At 56.3% G+C, this 17,549-nt stretch overlaps 1 protein-coding gene across 1 annotated transcript; it reads right to left on the reverse strand.

The window, feature by feature from the left end:
* Positions 1 to 216: 216 nt before the first annotated feature.
* Positions 217 to 16,691, reverse strand: LOC119089324 (uncharacterized). Its single transcript, XM_037211993.1, has 11 exons — positions 16,410 to 16,691; positions 8,517 to 8,625; positions 7,538 to 7,670; positions 6,611 to 6,759; positions 5,467 to 5,738; positions 4,908 to 5,003; positions 4,378 to 4,682; positions 3,742 to 3,909; positions 1,543 to 1,625; positions 964 to 1,098; positions 217 to 275 (listed from the first exon to the last, which is right to left on the reverse strand). The coding sequence occupies exons 1-11, from the start codon at positions 16,689 to 16,691 to the stop codon at positions 217 to 219; spliced, it is 1,791 nt and encodes a 596-aa protein (XP_037067888.1).
* Between the last annotated feature and the right edge of the window lie 858 nt (positions 16,692 to 17,549).

Here is a 17,549-nt window from a genome sequence, read left to right on the forward strand (position 1 = left end):
GGACAACGATCACCTGAAGGACGTGCTGGAAGTGTACGACGAGAGCTGAGGGCGCCGAGGGCGGCCGGGACGGTAGCGCTGTGACGGGGCTGCGAAGCGGCGGGGGAGGGCAGGATCGTTGCCCAGTGCGTGTGTTTGCCAGAGGTCGCAGGCGACGTCACTGGAGTCCGCCGCACGCCGCGTTGAGCGACATTGGCGGCGATGTAATCGTGTACGTTAAGTGTGCGCTGTGAATTGAGATGGGCGCGAGCCGTGGTCGGTGCCTCGAGCCGTGCCTGAGGTCACAGCGGGTGCGGCAGCGACGGCCGGCGGCTCGGGCACTGTGGACAACGCCGCGGTGGCATGCGGTGACCCAATCGTGGTACAAGCGGGCGCCTCACACTCAAACTGATCTATTTGTCACAGCGTCTTCGTCAACAGTCAATGATGAAGCGCAAGTGCCCTAACTAGATGACCGTACTGTGTCAATACATTGGACACTCATGTTTGTGACAACTGTGTAAGATGCCTTATACCGCGCGAGGCTGAACACAACCGCGACGCCCCAGTCAGCGGCGGCGGTCACCCGCCGGACATTGTACTGTTTCCTGGCAATCAATCCAGAGGTAGTCCCCCCCCCCCCTCAACAGCGGTACTACGGCGGTGGTGTGGCGCTACGTCTCGCGTGCGCTCCGCCGAGTGCGGCCGCGGCCGGCGGCCAGCGCCGGCGGCGGCGGCGGCTTGGCCTGCCTCGCCCGTGCTCGTCGGGACGACCCGTCGCGCTGCGCCGACACCTTATCCCGGGTGGTGCGCTTCGAGCCGGCCGAGCCGTCCCGGCCGCCGCCGTCCAGCGGCTCGCCGCTCTCCCCTGGTGGCACGGTCAGTGGCCCTGGCCGGCCGCCGCCAGGACCTCTCCGCCGAGCGTGGCCAGGTCTGGTGTCGCGCGCTCCTCTCCGTCGGACGCGGCCGGGTCCGGCGTCGTGCGGTCCAGCGCGGCGTCCGGCGTGACGGGCAGGCCGTAGACGACGGGCGCGGCGGCCATGAAGGTGGAGCTGACCGTAGCCGCGGCGCCGGCGGACCACGTGCCTCGGGGCAAGGCTCGGGGTTGTCGGCCGGCGCCTGGAGCGGGCAGCCGCGCGTCACGCGGGAGTACGTAGAGTGGGCCGTGCTCAGTGCCGTCGCCGCCGTCCCGGGCCGCACCGCAGCACCGTGCCCACCGTCCCCCAAGGGGACGGCGCGGACGTGTAAAACGAGCGCTCGGACGAGGTGGTGGCTGGGTGGGTGCCACGCAAGAAGTTCCCATGAGGGGACGCTATGTCCACTGATCTGGCCGTGCACGCGTTGTACCGGCCGACAGGCGAAACATGCTCAGTGAATAACAGGCACAGCACACCGCCACTTACGGACAGCCGGCGGGCCCACAAAGGTACATTACGCTAAACAAACGCCTTTCGCAAGCGCGCATTTCCTAGCCACGCGAGCCGTCTGCCACCCTATCTTCAGTACATCAGTGGTGCCGTGCGAGCGCGTAAGAGACCTCCCATCGGGCGAGATTGAGCTCACCTGTCCACTTGTCGATAACTGCTTTGGAGTAGGTGTCGAGCATGTTGTCCGTGACAGACCACAGGTTACCTAGAATCGCCGGGCTGGGCGAGCGTACAGGCAGAGCGTCAAACACGTCCGCCGGAACATAGCCCCACTGCAGAGGCTCGTAGTCCGGCGCGGGGAGCGCGGCGGCCAGAGACCTAGTCTAAGTTGAAAGGTGCCCAGCTGCGCCTTCGCATAGCGGCGTTGTCTGCCTCGACGGCTAAGAGTTGCGACGAAAACAACTTGAGCAATTGCCCCCACCCCAAAAATGATCCAGCTGGTTTGTGCTTTGAGCCTAAAAATTTGCATCAAAATGTCTTGATACCGTCTGCCCACCAAACAATGCATCAGAAGCCATACAACGCAACTGACGACGGAGGCTTGAGGGAGGCTGCGAGGAAGCCTCGAGAAAAACCCGAGGGAGGCTGCGAGATGGGCTCGAGGGAGCCTGCAAGGGAGGCTCGAGGCAGGCTTCGAGGCAGGCTGTGAGGAAGGCTCGAGGGAGGCTGCAAGAGGCTCGAGGGAAGCTGCAAGGGAGGCTCGAGGGAAGGCTGCAAGGGGGCTCGAGGGGGGCTCGAGGGGGGCTCGAGGGAGGCTCGAGGGAGGCTGCAAGGGGGGTTCGAGGGAGGCTCGAGGGAGGCTGCAAGGGAGGCTTGAGGGAGGCTGCAAGTGAGGCTCGAGGGAGGCTCGAAGGAGGTTCGAGGGAGGCTCGAGGGAGGCCGCAAAGGAGGCTCGAGGGAGACCCGAGAGAGGCCGCAAAGGGAGCTCGAAGGAGGCTGCAAGAGAGGCTCAAAGGAGGCTCGAGGGAGGCCGCAAGGGAGGCTCGAGGGAGGTTGCCAGGAAGGTTCTAGCACATACAGCTTCTCGAGACAAACATCCCGATGGTGGCCTGTTAGCTCCTGCGATAGCAGTACCCGGCCGCAATCTCCCAGCCTCACAGAGTCCCCAACTTTAGTACAGCTAACAAGACAGCTATCATTTGGGGCAATAGTGGAACCCATTGGCCTTTCAGAGCGGCGAGTTTTCAAGGATTTTTTCGGAGGGCGGATATTTTTGTGATAATTTCAATATCGCCGGACATGAAGCCACGCCATTAACACGGACATGACAACACGTGTGCGTATTCCTAAACATGTGCATGCATTCCACTTTCGATTGAATATTTCATGCCAACGGAAGCAAAGTGCCGCATATACGACGTGGCACAGATAATGAAGGCGACTCCACCCATTCTCATCGTTGAAACGCCTAGTATGCTCGCTGGGGGAACGAGGCGGGCGGCTGTTAAGCTATAAACCGGAGTTTCAATTCTACAATTTCATAAAAGATTGAAGCAGGTACTTCGGCTACCGGCACTGCCCACCCGACGGAGGAGATTTGTGAGGGAGATGCCAGTAGACAGCCAGCGAAACGAAAAACGAAACTTACACACCATCTGAACGGTGTCCGCTCTGCGACATAATGCGCCATGCCACAGAACACGACAGCCATTTGTGAACTGGGAGTAAACAGCACAGGGCGTCGCGTACCAGGTGTAATCATGTCGAGTTGGCTTTTTTGGATGCATCGAATACAGTAGGTCATGCAACGCTCATAACGATCATTTTATACACAGCCGTAAATCAAGCAGTGTGATTTAAACAAGACACCCCATCAACTCTTGCTGATCAGGCATGGCAGTGTGCCATGAGTGATGCCAGTTTTGTTCAAGTAGCACAAAATAGTAGTTCATACACTGGTTTAACGAGTGGGGGCTAGCCAAAAGCATACATCTAACTATCCCAGAACGAGCAGAAAATGATGTTCTTAAATCGCAGCTGTTAAGTCCAAACAAGCCCCAAACAAGTCTCAAATATCTGTGATGTCGCCAACTTCGAGCTTTGCCCTGGGTCGCATCCCTAAGAACAATAAGTGGTACTTGCCTCCCGTCCAGCGCACGAACCAACGCTAGAACCAACTCAGCAGAATAAATACGGCGTAAAGAGAGCTGCAACCCAAAACGGATGTCACATAAATGAAAACATGCCGCTGCTTTCTCCGTATTCAGTCTGAAGAAAATTCATGGTTAAGACCAAGGTCGAGGAAAAAAACGAAGGCTTCACGAAAGAAGGCCCAGCCCCCGTCCTTCATCGACGGATCAGCGGCCTGCTCGGCGCGCGCGCGCTCTCCACCCACCAATTGGCCATGAGGTAGGCGTAGACGGCGCCGTAGGGGTCGACGGTGGGTCCGGGCTGCACCAGCTGCCCGCTGCTACAGCCGAACAGCAGCGCCACGGCGTTGCACGTGAGCGAGCGCAGCTTCTCGGCCGGCAGGTACTGGCTGCCGCAGCCGTGGCCGCAGTACCTGCCGCGCGCAGGGATCGATGACGTCACGGCAGCCGGGTCAGGCCTCGGTCAACAAGAGTCCTGTGGTCAGCACCGGGAGTTGTGCATGCAGTTGCTGAGACACCGGCGTAACACGAACCAATGGTGCCTTGGCAGTGTACAAACAACACTGATCACCAGCGTTACCATGGTACATACGACACCGAGCAGACTGCGCGCAGTACGATGCCTCAACACCATCCACATGGCGGGCCAGTCATCTCAGCAGTGTTGCACGTGGCGGATACGAACAGACGCCCGCACACACGCATCAACCCGTACGGAACAGCGCGGCCGCTTGGGCAGAAACTCGTACCCCGCCCGAAAGAGGAAATCAAAAGACATCACGAGCTCCTCTCGCCACTCCACCCCACAAGAACCGCTACCTCGCCGCGAATAGGCGACCGGCCGGGGCGGCGGGTCCGTCCCCTCCCCCCGGCCCACTCACGCTAAGATCTGGCCGTCGGTCAGTGCCGCGGCGAACTCCTTAAGCGTCGGCGGCCGGCCCACGATACCGCTCCAGCCGCGCTCCGCCAGGAACGGGCCCATGCGCTGCTCCGTGTTGACCAGGTCGCCGGCCGGGTTGATAATGTAGGTGGCGCCACCGGGCGGCCGCGGCAGCTGGGCGCGCCGGCCGGCGAGGCACAGGCCCAGGATGGCCAGTGACGGTAGCCGACAGGCGGGCCCGCGGGCCAGCTGGCCCACCATCTCCCACGGGTAGCGCTGCACCTCGCGGTCCAGCACCAGGATCACCTGGCCGCGGCGAGGGGCGGTGAGCGAGGCCGCGCGCAGCGCCGGCCGCCGCGCCGCCAGCGCCTCGGTGACGGCGCGCCGCTGCTGCTGCGCTGCCGCCGGGCCCAGCGCCTCGGCCACGCGCTCGGCCAGCTCCTCTGACGTGGCCGGTGGCCGGCCGCAGATGAGTGCCAGCCGCGCGCGCTGCGGCGCCGTCAGCGAGGCGGGCAGCGCCGCCAGCGCCGCCTCCAGCGCCGCCCGCTGTCGGGGGCAGACGGGCTCGCCCGACACCAGGTACGCCTGGCGGCCCAACCAGGCCACCTCCATGCTGCGCACGATCGCCTGCAACGCGCACGCTAGTGTCACGTGGGCGCTGGCGTCGCGACGCGTCACGCGCTGGTGGTCGGATATCACCCACGACGGTATGAAGACCCTATGTTGTTATGGGCTGTTACGATATTGCGTTGTGCTTGAGATGGTGTTGAGCACGCCTCGCAACAGCTGGAGATATTTCGGTTGGTGGTCTGGGCGTTCGGAACTCACGCTCATTCGCACGGCATGTGCAGCACCCTGAGATGCCACGTATTTCTGCAAATTCGTAACGGTGAAAGTTAAGTCAGCAGCACCGAGTGTTTGTCCAACCAGCCATCTTACTCCGCTGTTTCCTGGACCAGCACAAGTGCTGCTGCATGGTCCGGAGACAAACCGCGCCGCCTCCAGACGGGTCGGTTATGTAGGTCAGGTCAGCCTGAGGCAATCTGCGCTCATGCATCGCCATCGTTCTCAACACTACTACCGTCATCACCTTCATGCGGTCGTCGAGCAGGCCGCGCTGCGTCCAGTACTTCTGGCGATCGTTGAAGAGGCTGCGCTGGATGGAGGCGTTGTCGGCCAGAATCGCCTCGAACTCGGAGCGGAACGTGCTGCAGTGGTCGGCGGCCGGCGCCGGCACACGCGCCAGAAGCAGCGAGTCGGGCCGGCCGCCGACGAAGCGCGCCACCACCAGCTCGGGCGTATCCAGGCGCGCCACCCGCGTGCGCGCGCGCGGCACCGCCGTCAGCTGAACCACGGTCCAATCTGGTCGGCGGGACAGGTCATGTCAGAGCAGTACGCGGTGTTGGGGCGGTGGCCGGTCTGGCGGGCGGGGAAGGCATTCACGAGACCACTGGCGATCGCACGCAGGCGCTGAGGCGGCACACCGTCTGGGAACAGGGGATGGATTGAGCACGGGCGTGTCGTGTCCGCTGCACACGCATATTGCACGGCCGTGTCGTGTCGGCTGAGCACACACAGTGCACAGTCGTGTCGTGTCGACTGCACACGCACAATGCATGGTCGTGTCGTGTCGACTGAACACACAAAGTGCACAGTCGAGTCGTGTTCGCTTAACATCCAGAACACACATACTGCACAGCCGTGCCGTGTCGACTACATGCACATTGTGCACAATCGTGTCGTGTAGGCTGAACACGCACATTGCACCGTCGTGTCGCATCAGCTGCACACACACATAGTGCACAGTCGTGTCGTGTCGGCCGAACACGCATATTGCACGGTCGTGTCGTGTCAGCTGCACACACATATTGCGCGGTCGTCTCGTGTCGACTACACACACATAGTGTACGGTCGTGTCGTGTCGGCTGCACACACACAGTCGCGCACTGTTAAACCATCGCATAACCTGCAGCACAAAACGAGTAGCTCTCAGACAGACAGACATACTCTGCGATTGTAGTGCAGATGCTGGTGGCACGTCACAGACTGTGTTGCAGACCTAGCTCAGCCAATTACACGACGGCCCCTGCGTTACAAACTCCAGCGCCACCATCGCACGTAGCCGACACCGCATGGCCACCACTCACACCGCATATACCGGGCGGCACCTGCGCGCCGCCAACACCCGCACCCGAACCCCGGCCGCGCCTGGTCGGCGGCCACGGCACACATACCGGGCGGCACCTGGCTGATGAGCTCGAGCATCTCCTCCCGGCGGCGCGGCGACGGCCGGTACTGCAGCAGGCGGCGGCGCGCGTCCAGCAGCGCCTCCTGCGTGCCGGCCGGCCAGTCCTCCACCCGCCGGCCCGACTTCATCTCCATTCTGGCGGCGACGGCGCCGACGGTCAGCGGCGTTCGTGGCGCCCGGGACGGGCCGACTGGGGCGAGCGGTGCACCACGGGCGCCGGCGGTCAGCGGCGTTCGTGGTGCCCGGGCCGGGCCGACTGGGGCGAGCGGCGCACCACGGGCGCCGGTGGTCAGAGGGTAACACGAGGCTTACAGCGCAAGCACGTTGGAAGTGCACTCGGACGGGCTGGGACGTGCTGTCGCCGCCGGTCACAGCACAAGGGCATAAACACAAAGAAAAACAACACAAAACAGGCAAAACGCAAGAAAGCATCAGGAACGCTCTAAACACGCGTCCTTTTGCGGCTCGTCCCCCAACGGCACCGAGGACACCGCATCTCATGCCTCGGCAATGGGATGCTTTCACTGCGCTGGTATTGGGATAAGTGTTGAAAATGCGGGGTTGGTGCTCTCAGAAGCGCCCTTAATGACGCATATCATTATAACTCAGAAGCAGACACGTTACAGAGAATGGCACGATGTAATTGATAATTGCATGGTACTTGGGCAAGAGCGCTGCAGCATACAGTTATCGGTTTATCCTATCGTAGACACATGCCTGTCTCAAAAGCGAGGAAGCACATTACGGTCCGAAAGGAAACAAAACACTATTCCCGGACCAGGCAACGGAAACATCATTCCAGCTCTACGTGATGCCAAGGAAATGACACGCCCAGTGTCGCTATGGGTGCATTTAAATCAGCCGCCGTCGCGAGCCGGGGCAGCGCGGCCTGCGCCAGGGCGCCACCACGCACTGAGCCAGTCGGCAGGAGCTCTTCAGGATCATGTAGTGGCGCAGCGTGGTGGAGTGGCACTCGGCCAGGCAGTGGAGCGCCTCCAGAGGCTGACCGGCCGACATTGCCTGCAGGCCACGCTGCACACTCAGACCTGGCGGCGGACGCGACGCCGGTTACAAAGCGTACTGACGCGCGCCCGCCAGCACCGCCCACCCCGCTGCAGGCCCGCACGCGGCCGCGTCAACGACGACGCCCTCGAACGCGGACCATCGGCGCCACGTCCGTCCCGCCGATGGTCCGCCGGCGAGGATCACGTCACGCCGGATCACGTCACGCCGCGTCCGTCCCGCTGATGGTCCGCCAGCGAGGATCACGTCACGCCGCGTCCGTCCCGCCGATGGTCCGCCAGCGAGGATCACAACGTCACGCCGGATCACATTACGCCGCGTCCGCCCCGCCGATGGTCCGCCAGCGAGGATCACGTCACGCCGCGTCCGTCCCGCCAATGGTCCGCCAGCGAGGATCACAACGTCACGCCGGACCACATTACGCCGCGTCCGTCCCGCCGATGGTCGGCCAGCGAGGATCACGTCACGCCGCGTCCGTCCCGCCGATGGTCCGCCAGCGAGGATCACGTCACGCCGCGTCCGTCCCGCAGATGGTCCGCCAGCGAGGATCACGTCACGCCGCGTCCGTCCCGCAGATAGTCCGCCGGCGAGGATCACATCACGCCGCGTCCGTCCCGCAGATGGTCCGCCAGCGAGGATCACGTCACGCCGCGTCCGTCCCGCAGATGGTCCGCCAGCGAGGATCACGTCACGCCGCGTCCGTCCCGCAGATAGTCCGCCGGCGAGGATCACATCACGCCGCGTCCGTCCCGCAGATGGTCCGCCAGCGAGGATCACGTCACGCCGCGTCCGTCCCGCAGATGGTCCGCCAGCGAGGATCACGTCACGCCGCGTCCGTCCCGAACACTACGTGCCGTCTGAGCGCTCACCATTCTGCGACGGTCCGCAGGAGAGGCCCTGGCCCTGGGTGCGCTCCAGCAGCCGGTGGAGAGCGTCGGCGCTGGGCTCGGCGTCCAGCAGGTCGGCGACCGAGTCCTCCTGCAGCCGCAGGCCGTCCACGCCGCGCGCCAGCTCGTCCATGGCTGCCCCTGCCGGGCGCGGGCCGAGTCATGGTGCGGACAGGCGGCTGGAGGTCGCACCACGCAGAACCAATGCCTGCTGGAGCAGTCGGCTTATTGTGAGGATGACCCATGTCAAAATGACTTCTTGTTGGTTGTTTGGATTAGAGCCCCTTCGACCACATCTGATCATTTCAGGGCAATGTGATGAAGGAAAATGGTTACTGGTGGGGCAGGCTTGCATGCGCCTGGGGGACCAACCACCGAGCTTTAACCCGCGCATGTGCGCTGGGTACTCGGTCCGGGTCCCCCTACCCACGGGGCCCTCGGCTCACTCGTGGCTGACGAGTGCAACTTGCCCCGGACAAGTGGGGTGTCGCGAGGATGCAGGATGAAGCGAGATAGAGGATAAGAGGGTCGGATGTTGACGACCTGTTAATTTACTTGGAAGAGTACAGCAGAAGGTGGCTGTGCCGTGCGACTAGTCTGGGCACAGGCGCATCCGGGAGTATGGACATTAACTAGTAGGTACCAGGGAGACCAGAATGGCAGCTTCTCTTACTACAGCTGGCAGCAGACAGGGATTCAAGTGCACTTGTGACCAACTGAGCCCTACATTGACATAAAAATACGACACAGGAGTACAAATCACACGATTTTTAGCAAACCAAATCAAACATCATGAGCATTTGATGAAAAGGTCGCTTTTCATGGCAAATACATAACAACCGCAGGCCAGAAATGCTTTCAGTTCCTATGTTACCACGCAACAAATTATCTGGATGGAACTCTATTCCTACAGTTCTTCAAAGATTTAATCTGAACCTTCCAAATGGATGGATTTTTGGGATCAGAGCTCACGCTAAGCAGAGCTTCTTGTGTGAGCCCTGACCCCTACCATCAGATCGTGCAATTAAATTGTTAACATCAGAATTTGATGGCAGAAAGTTGAACATGCTACAGTGCTCACCACAGTCTGTCCTGCCCTCTAACGTCAGCTGACCTTTAGCGCGACCGCTGTCACCGGCCGCAAGCCATACCTGTCAAGCCTAAAGATGGAGCGCCTTCGCCTCGAACCTACCTCAGCAGGCGGGTGGCCGGGGCAGGCGCTCCAGCCAACAACGGAGCCATCAGCAACGACCGGCTCATGAATTGTGTGTGTATCTTTGGAGTGTAACCATGACATTGTTTGAAAGAATAAATGTATACAGCATAAAATATTATGGAAATGTAGATCATCAACTCAAGAAGATTGTTGATTCCCAGGATAAATCTCCTAAAATGTCTAAATTGAAGCTATATGGTACGCAGCATGACACAATGACCAGTGACAGGAGATACCTTCTTTGATCATGTACCAGGCATACAGATAATCTTTCAGATTATGTTTGCTTGTCATATGCCCTAACCTCATTCACATACATTTTAGCAAATACTTATTCACTGATATGAAACAAAGCATGTCAAAATAAGAAATAAAGTTAAAATGCTTTCATTACAATGTTTGAAATGGTATGCTTTAACAAATACTGACTAACCCATGCTCACATAAGAGAACTGCTTTAAGTCCTACCATAGCCTCACTTTTGGCCACTTACAGGCAATGCTCACTGCTGTTGATGCAGTCACTCAGAGGGTGAACTGCCAGAAACATTGTGTGTCCACTTTCAAATACAACCAAAAGATGAAAGTATTATTTGAATCACAATACATCATGATGATGATAAGGATGATAACAATGTTAGGATAATAGCATTACCATGGAATTATCTTTGATTTCTTAATTTTTGTCCTTGACAGTTTGGTTGCTATATCACGGGACTCACGACTGGATGGCCTGGTTTGAATCAATTCTGAGGAGAAAACCTGGGCTTTATATACAAATAAGTACATCGCTGAAAGTCAAACATCAGCCATCCCTTCAAGACTCCAGTACACCCGATGGCATCTGGGGGTGAACTGGCTGACATGGTGATTATATACTGACATAAAAGACAAGGGGCATAGTCCAAAAATTATTACCCAACTTTTACGCCTAACATTTTTCTGATTCCATGTACCTATTGCAAGACATGAATGTTTTTCATGCACCGCGAACTGATCTGAGTCGCATCTGGCTCAGATGCGATTAGCGGTAAACGACGTTTGACGTACACCCCGCGGCACCCAACCACATAGTGCCTCGCGTGATCTGCACAGCTTGGCATAAGGAACTAGCACCTACGCACCTACCACCTGCAGCCCTAATATCACGTATCCAGGGCTACAGAATATTCTGTCACGTACCCACCTACCACCAAGTTGTTCAAAAGCCCGGTTAAAATCCCGCTGCTCAGGCGACTTGCTCGAAAAACATGCGCCATTAATGCAAATTTAAAGAACAGCAATTCATTAATTTACTGCAAACCTTACAGTGAGCTTCAAAACCGTTATCACTAAAACTGATTCATCTTAAGTCTTCTCCACTCTCTACAAAATATGTCACCTTCTCCTTATCTCTTAAAATAATGACCTCAAAATGCTGTGTAATTTCCTAAGCTATCTGAATGTCGTTGCCAGAATGAGGTCAACAATATGCTTTCGCAAATGATTGGCTTTCTCAAACACCTCTTGTCGACTTGCACCCTCACCGCATTTCGCTTTTCCTCAAGTTAATACAGCATGCAGGACGTTTTTATTCGGTATGAATGCCTTCGGTTTTTGTTATTTATGACTTTTTAGGACATGTTAAAACACACACAAGGTAGCGTTAGATTTACATTAGAGGCAGAGTTCTGCCTCCACTTAATGCAACACTGCGCTAAAAATTGCGCTAACGCTTATGCATAAGAAAAAATTGAGCTTGAACAAAAAGTGCAAGTTCTGTCGCACCATTGAGCTTAAATGTGACACCATCGCTCGACTTTGGTCTAGACCGATCAGTCGAGCCGAAAGTACATGTTTTGGCCATGCCAAGGGTTCCGTCCTGTTGCGGCGATAAACACTGAACTATCGTCCATTTCATTTGCTGTGTACAATGTGTCTACCTGTGTGATGTTAAACGTGCGATTATGCGCATGCACGGGTTCCATATATTCAGCTCCCATTCCTTACGCCGGCCAACACTAGCCAGTCTAATTTAAGGCTGCACCGCAATTACCGGTAACTGACTAATGTCCTAACATTCATTCAATTTCAGAAGATCGCTTGAAGTGAAAAGAGGTTTTTCATTGGCCTGTCCAAAAAGTGTCCGTGTGGATAGACGAGTCGCCCATAAGTTATGTTACGCACGGAGCCGAGGGAGAGAGGTGATGGAGGAACAAGGGGAGGCAAGCGCGACATTACGCTCAATTACAGTTGCGGATCATGCTCAGATCTAAAAGCAGAAAACATACAGCCACATGCCATTGGGTTCCCCGTGTGACGACAGCCAAGCCCGTTCCAAGCCAGCACCGACATATGGTAACCACACTGGGCTCACAAGGGAAGCCCACTTATTTCCACATGGGAACCTATGGGCGATCATATGGTGCCCGTATGGGGCTCGCCACGGTTTGCACATGGGTAACACAAAGGCTCGTCCGTCTCTAAAATCCATGGTGCCCACATGAGAACCATATATTACCATACCAATTTCAATAATTTTTTAGTCAAAATTATCCTGTTAACGCTTTGCAGCCGTACTATGCTTTTTACCTGCAGTCGCGACTACCGTCGTAACGACAACCACCGTGCGTACCTCCACTGGTGCAAAGAAAAGAACGTGTGTGATGGCTCCAGCGGGCAGGGGCATGTTACCAAGCAGCGCACTGGTTGAGGTTTGAACTAGTGCGTCGCATGCATCATGTGGTGCTCCCATTCCCAAAGACATAGTGCGCTTCGAAAAGAGCCATTGTGGTGAACGCGACCGTTTTAGGCGAGAAATCAGTCATGGTGTAACGTTTCGCTGAATTCGCATGATGATGGCTTCATGTTCGCATATCTTTTTGTCTAAAGCTACTGTGTCAAGCTTTTGTAGCGTTTATTACACAAACATTTTGATGAATTAGTGGGCTGTAAACATTACTGAGCACACGATTCGAGGAGCGAGGTAAGTGAAATGGTTTTTTCAAAGTGGTGCGAGGGAGTCAGTGGCAATTTTTCCTCAGGGTCGGCTGCTACGAATCAAAATACTGAGCTAATCAGGTTTTCGAGACAGCTGGTATCACAAATGAAATCGTACGTGTCTGATGAAACAATAAGTGAAAAGTGTACAAAAAAGGCGGGGTAATCCCTTTGACCACCTTTGGAGCACATGGACACCATATAAAGTGCTGCCAATTGTGGGCTTATCTTGGTTAACGGACGATCCCCGTCTGCAGAGCGCTCCGTACCTTCGAGGAGAAGTAGAGCAGCCCTCTGGCATACCACGTATGACCGATGCGTTCTGTGTGCATCGAATATTGAATGGCCGCGCGACGTACCTGTGGCCACGATACCGCCGAGGCGATATTTGCAGCTTCTGGACGCGAGTCGCGCATCTAAGTATCAGCAGCGGGCAACAACGCACAAAATGAAGAGAAAGCTTTATTGCTTGTTGGTAAGTGCATGATTACAACAGATCAGCCCGTTCGGGTTCGCTTTTCGCCAGTTCTCAGCCACATGCCGGAGAAGAGGTAATTTGGTTTAAGATGTGCCTGGTTTGTGTGCAAATTATGACCGTGTTTACAAGTTATGCACCTTGGAAAATACAGAATCGCGCATTTCAACTAGCTGCAGCTAGACACGGAACACATGTTGCACTTGTTTACTGACACACACGCTGTAATCGGGACCTTAGGGCCCTTATCAGTGTAATCGCAGACCCACCACGCCAGGCACCGCAGCAGCCCTTTTCTTGCGGCAACGGACAATTCTGTCACGACTATTGATAGACCATTTTCCGACTATCTTGACTCCGCCACTCCAGGAAGCACCGATCGCCACATTGCGTTTGACTGTGCCTGGGAAAAATGACGTGTCTAAGTAACAGCATCATAGACGAGGTAAACGGCTGGCATCCTGCGGGATGAGCGAAACTTGTAGGCCATTATTAGAGGCGCGGACAATTCATGCCTTGGAATCCCGAAACTGATGACATCCTGCAAGGAGGTCATCGGCAAACCAATTAATCAGAATATGTCACATTTAGAAGTCTGTTATTACTGGAGAGACAACTATCTCGTTACCGACATTGTTTTCTGTACCGCTCCGCCGTCTGTTCAGCCTTCTCCGCAGTCTTGCGCTGTAGGCGGTTGGACACCCAGCCGGCTTTCTTGTTGAGACAGATAGCTCAGGGAAGCGAAAGGGAAGTCAAGTGAAAGCCATTCGAAAATAGATGGTGCAATACATTCTTTACACACCGACAAGCAGTCGCGCTGATCTATGGACATACAGCAAAGCAGCCAACCAATCAGTTTGCGATGGGTCATGTAAGGCAGTGGCCGCCGACGGCGAACGGGCGCAGGGTTCGGATGAGGGATACCCGAGGAAAGGGCATTCATTCTGTGGCTTGGTTTTTACAGGAGAAACTCGGGTTTTATGGCTTTTTCACACAGCTTTGTCAATAAGTTTTTTAAACTTTTGGATCCGTTTCCGCCTAAAATGCTGCGACAAGCCTTCCTCTTGGATTGCACTCGGTGAAACCTAGACGCACAAACACCCTTGGGCACTATGAGCTTTTGGCTCGCATTCAAAATTCTGACCAGCCTGTCCCCGGGTCGTATTTTGGCATCTACCCCGTGGAGGCAAGTGCCTCCCCAATGACCAAAGATGCCTACCCGCGTATGGAATTTCTGCTTCCCTGGAGATGTAAACGAATAACTATCTTAAGAATCTGGATAGTCCTATTTGTCAAATCGCATAGATGAGTCATCAGGACAAGAGTGTGCACTATTGGGAAACAGTTATAGATGTACGCCTAGCATAGCAACCGTGATACTTAATTGTTGCCAAAATGTGTTACGTCCATTAAGAGCGAACAATGCTCTCCACCTCTCCTCCCCCCCCCCCCCCGCCGGCCACCAGGCTTGCTTACCGGTAAAAGTTCCAAGTATACGCTGCGCCTGCCCCTGCTCCACTTTTTGAAACGTTCCTGCGCAGATGCCATATGGGACCCCTTCTGACCTGTAGAGGACCAATGATTTACATTAGGGCCCATTCCGGTTTGTGGGAAACCCGCTATCCAGTCTTAGGGGCCCATTTTGGCATTTTGGAGCTTGTCCCCGCCCCAACTTGCATATAGCTCCCGCGCCCCTGCGTCACGTTTTCTCGGACCATCGACCTTTCGGTCCTCAACCAGGTGCTTCACCAGCGGGTATGGAAGTACCGGTGTTAGCCAGATATTGGGCTGCTGATGTGCGCCAGCCCTGTCGTAGTTGGTGTTTTCCGCGACTTCGAGCCAGTCAGCGTCCTTTTTTTTGGGGCGTTTTTTTACCGCCTGTTGTTAAATTTTCGTGTTCCCTGGCGTCTTTGCTTGATTTCGAGTATTGGCTCACTTTTCCGTAGGCATTATATATATATATATATATATATATATATATATATATATACATATATATGCATATATGTACGTATTTATATACATATATGTGTATCTATGCACGCATCAGAAAATATTTGTGTGTGGCGTCACCGGGAGGCCGGTGTGACGCCGTCTCGGGGTCACACCTGTAGCGTCGGGGCGGCCGTACGCGTGTTAAGATAGAGACATGAGTGATCACGTGTAGTACAAGCGCTTTGGGGTGGAATTATCAGTAAGATCAAGGCGGGTATGAATAAATGAGCACACTTTGCAGTAATATCAGGAAGCAAGTCATTCCAGGACGGTCCGCCGCGTCTTAAGGCAAAGAAGCGCTCGGCGTAAGGAATCAGTGATGATTTCGGAAGCACCAGGTGGACAAAAAACTTTACATCGGTGTAACCAATTTTGTTCTGTACACCACAGCTGCCGTCATCCGGTGAAGCTACCACAGGTGAATCCATCGAACATCCAGGCCCCAGTTGGCATTGACATGGGACCAGATTACATGAGCAGGTCACCCGACCCGACAAAACTTTCAGATGTCAGCAAAGCCTGGGACCATTTCCCGCAGCCAGTGCGCCCGCATCTCACCTTCCTGGCTGAGATATGTTTGAGAATCGGTCGGGTCTAACAGCACAAGGAACTATGGTGCCCCATCTGCACGGCCTGGACCTGGCCCGACACATTTGCGCGGCTCCATCTAGCGGGAACAGCCACGTCAATGCGCACTAGGGCCAGAGCTGGGCCCTGAAGGCTGTTAGTTTCATGATGCAAAGGGTGCCGCTGGTTTACTCCACCTTTGGCCAGCAAATGCCGGATAAGGTTTACTCGAGCCTGAAACCAGATGCAGTCTGAAAGCGCAGCACATTCCACGTTTATTAACTGTTTCCGTTCGTTCTTGCTGAATGTAAGGCTCAGTAAACGTTCTTACTGAGCTTTTGTCGCTTTTCAGAACGCTGGCCACGGGCGCCGCCCAACCCGAGGTCTTCACCAGTCGTAGAATGCCCTGCTCGACTTGTTTATCCAGTTACACATTTACGAGCGACAGCAGAGCCAGGGGCATGGGCCGAGGCTTGTAAAACTTCGGTGTTACCGATGGGTCAATGTCCAGACTGACGGTTTGCGTGCAGGCGCCTCCGTCGTCTTGGAACAGCGCACTGTGTTGCTGCTGCAGGTCGGTCAGCGGCGATGCCATGCTGAAGATGCTTTCCCATGGTAGCCGCAGCTGTGCAGCCAGTCCCGGCCGAGGAGTGGGGCCCGTCGCCGTGGACCACGAGCAGGGTCAGCGTGGACTGCTGCGCGCCACACTTCACGCGCGCTGTCAGTCGGCCGCGCACCAGCGCCGCATCTCCCGTGTATGTGGTCAGTGACCCCTGGCCCGACTCCAGCGGAACACTCTCCAGCTCCGTCCGCCAGATGACCTCGCTGATGATCGTCAGACTTGCCCCTGTGTCGACTTCAAACACCAGCGGCTTCCCGTTAACCTCCACTGTCGTCTTGCACGGAGGAACACGGTTCGGAGACATTGTGCTGCTCACAGGTAACATGCCATTTTCTCCATCCGATCCCGCGCTGTCCGCCAGTACGGCATGCACCGCTCTGCACGCATTCCGAAGGTGTCCTACTTTTCCGCACCCATAGCAGGTAGCCCGTCCGTGTGGACATCCCGGCGCTAGGTGACCGCGGCGACCACAGCGTACGCATGCTGCTCCACCCGCTAATCTGCCTGGCAGGCTGCCAAAACTCGCCGACCCAGCCGCCGCCGGCCGGAATGGGCGGGGTCGTCGCCTCAGTCCTCCCGGCGACGGCGGTGCCGGGCCGACTGCGTGCAGCGGCTCCGGACCGGGACTGGCCGCTGCTGGAGCCGTCAGCGGGACTGCCTGTGGAGCGACACTGATCTCCTGCACATCAGCAGCTGCTGTCTCTATCGCGGTCGCTATTTTTACGGCGGATTCCAGAGACAGGCTGTCTCCCTCCTGCAGCATCGCCCCGTTGCTTAGTCCGCACACAGATCTGTCCCGAAGCTACTCCTCCAGGCGATCACCGTACGAACAGTCCCTTGCCATCCGCCGCAGTTCCGCCAAAAACACTGACACTGTCTGTCCAGCCTGCTGCACTGTCCGGTTAAACTTATACCGCGACACGATCACTGTCGGCTTCGGGGCAAAATGCAACTGGGCTGCCTCCGCCAGCCCCTTGTACGTTTCCGAGGCGAATAGCTGCGGAGCACAGATACTTCGCAGAACCGAGTACACGCGTGACCCACAGACGCTCAGAAATACTGCCCGTTTCCTCGGCGCAGACGTGATGGCGTTAGCAGCCAGAAACTGTTCAAACCGCTCCAGATACTCTCCAAAGTCCGAGTCACTGTCACTGTAATCACC

Source organism: Pollicipes pollicipes, unplaced genomic scaffold, assembly GCF_011947565.3.
Source record: "Pollicipes pollicipes isolate AB1234 unplaced genomic scaffold, Ppol_2.1 Scaffold_3087;HRSCAF=3621_pilon_pilon_pilon, whole genome shotgun sequence".
NCBI classification, from domain to species: Eukaryota; Metazoa; Arthropoda; class Thecostraca; order Pollicipedomorpha; family Pollicipedidae; genus Pollicipes; species Pollicipes pollicipes.

What these genes read in the sequence shown, in the direction of transcription:
- LOC119089324 (XM_037211993.1), bottom strand. Translation starts at nt 16,691, where the DNA reads ATGTCTCCGAACCGTGTTCCTCCGTGCAAGACGACAGTGGAGGTTAAC. An exon ending in CTGCGGACCGTCGCAGAATG is followed by an intron (nt 7,671 to 8,516) that starts GTGAGCGCTCAG and finishes GTCCGCCGCCAG; the next exon opens with GTCTGAGTGTGCAGCGTGGC. An exon ending in TGCTCGACGACCGCATGAAG is followed by an intron (nt 5,004 to 5,466) that starts GTGATGACGGTA and finishes TGCGCGTTGCAG; the next exon opens with GCGATCGTGCGCAGCATGGA.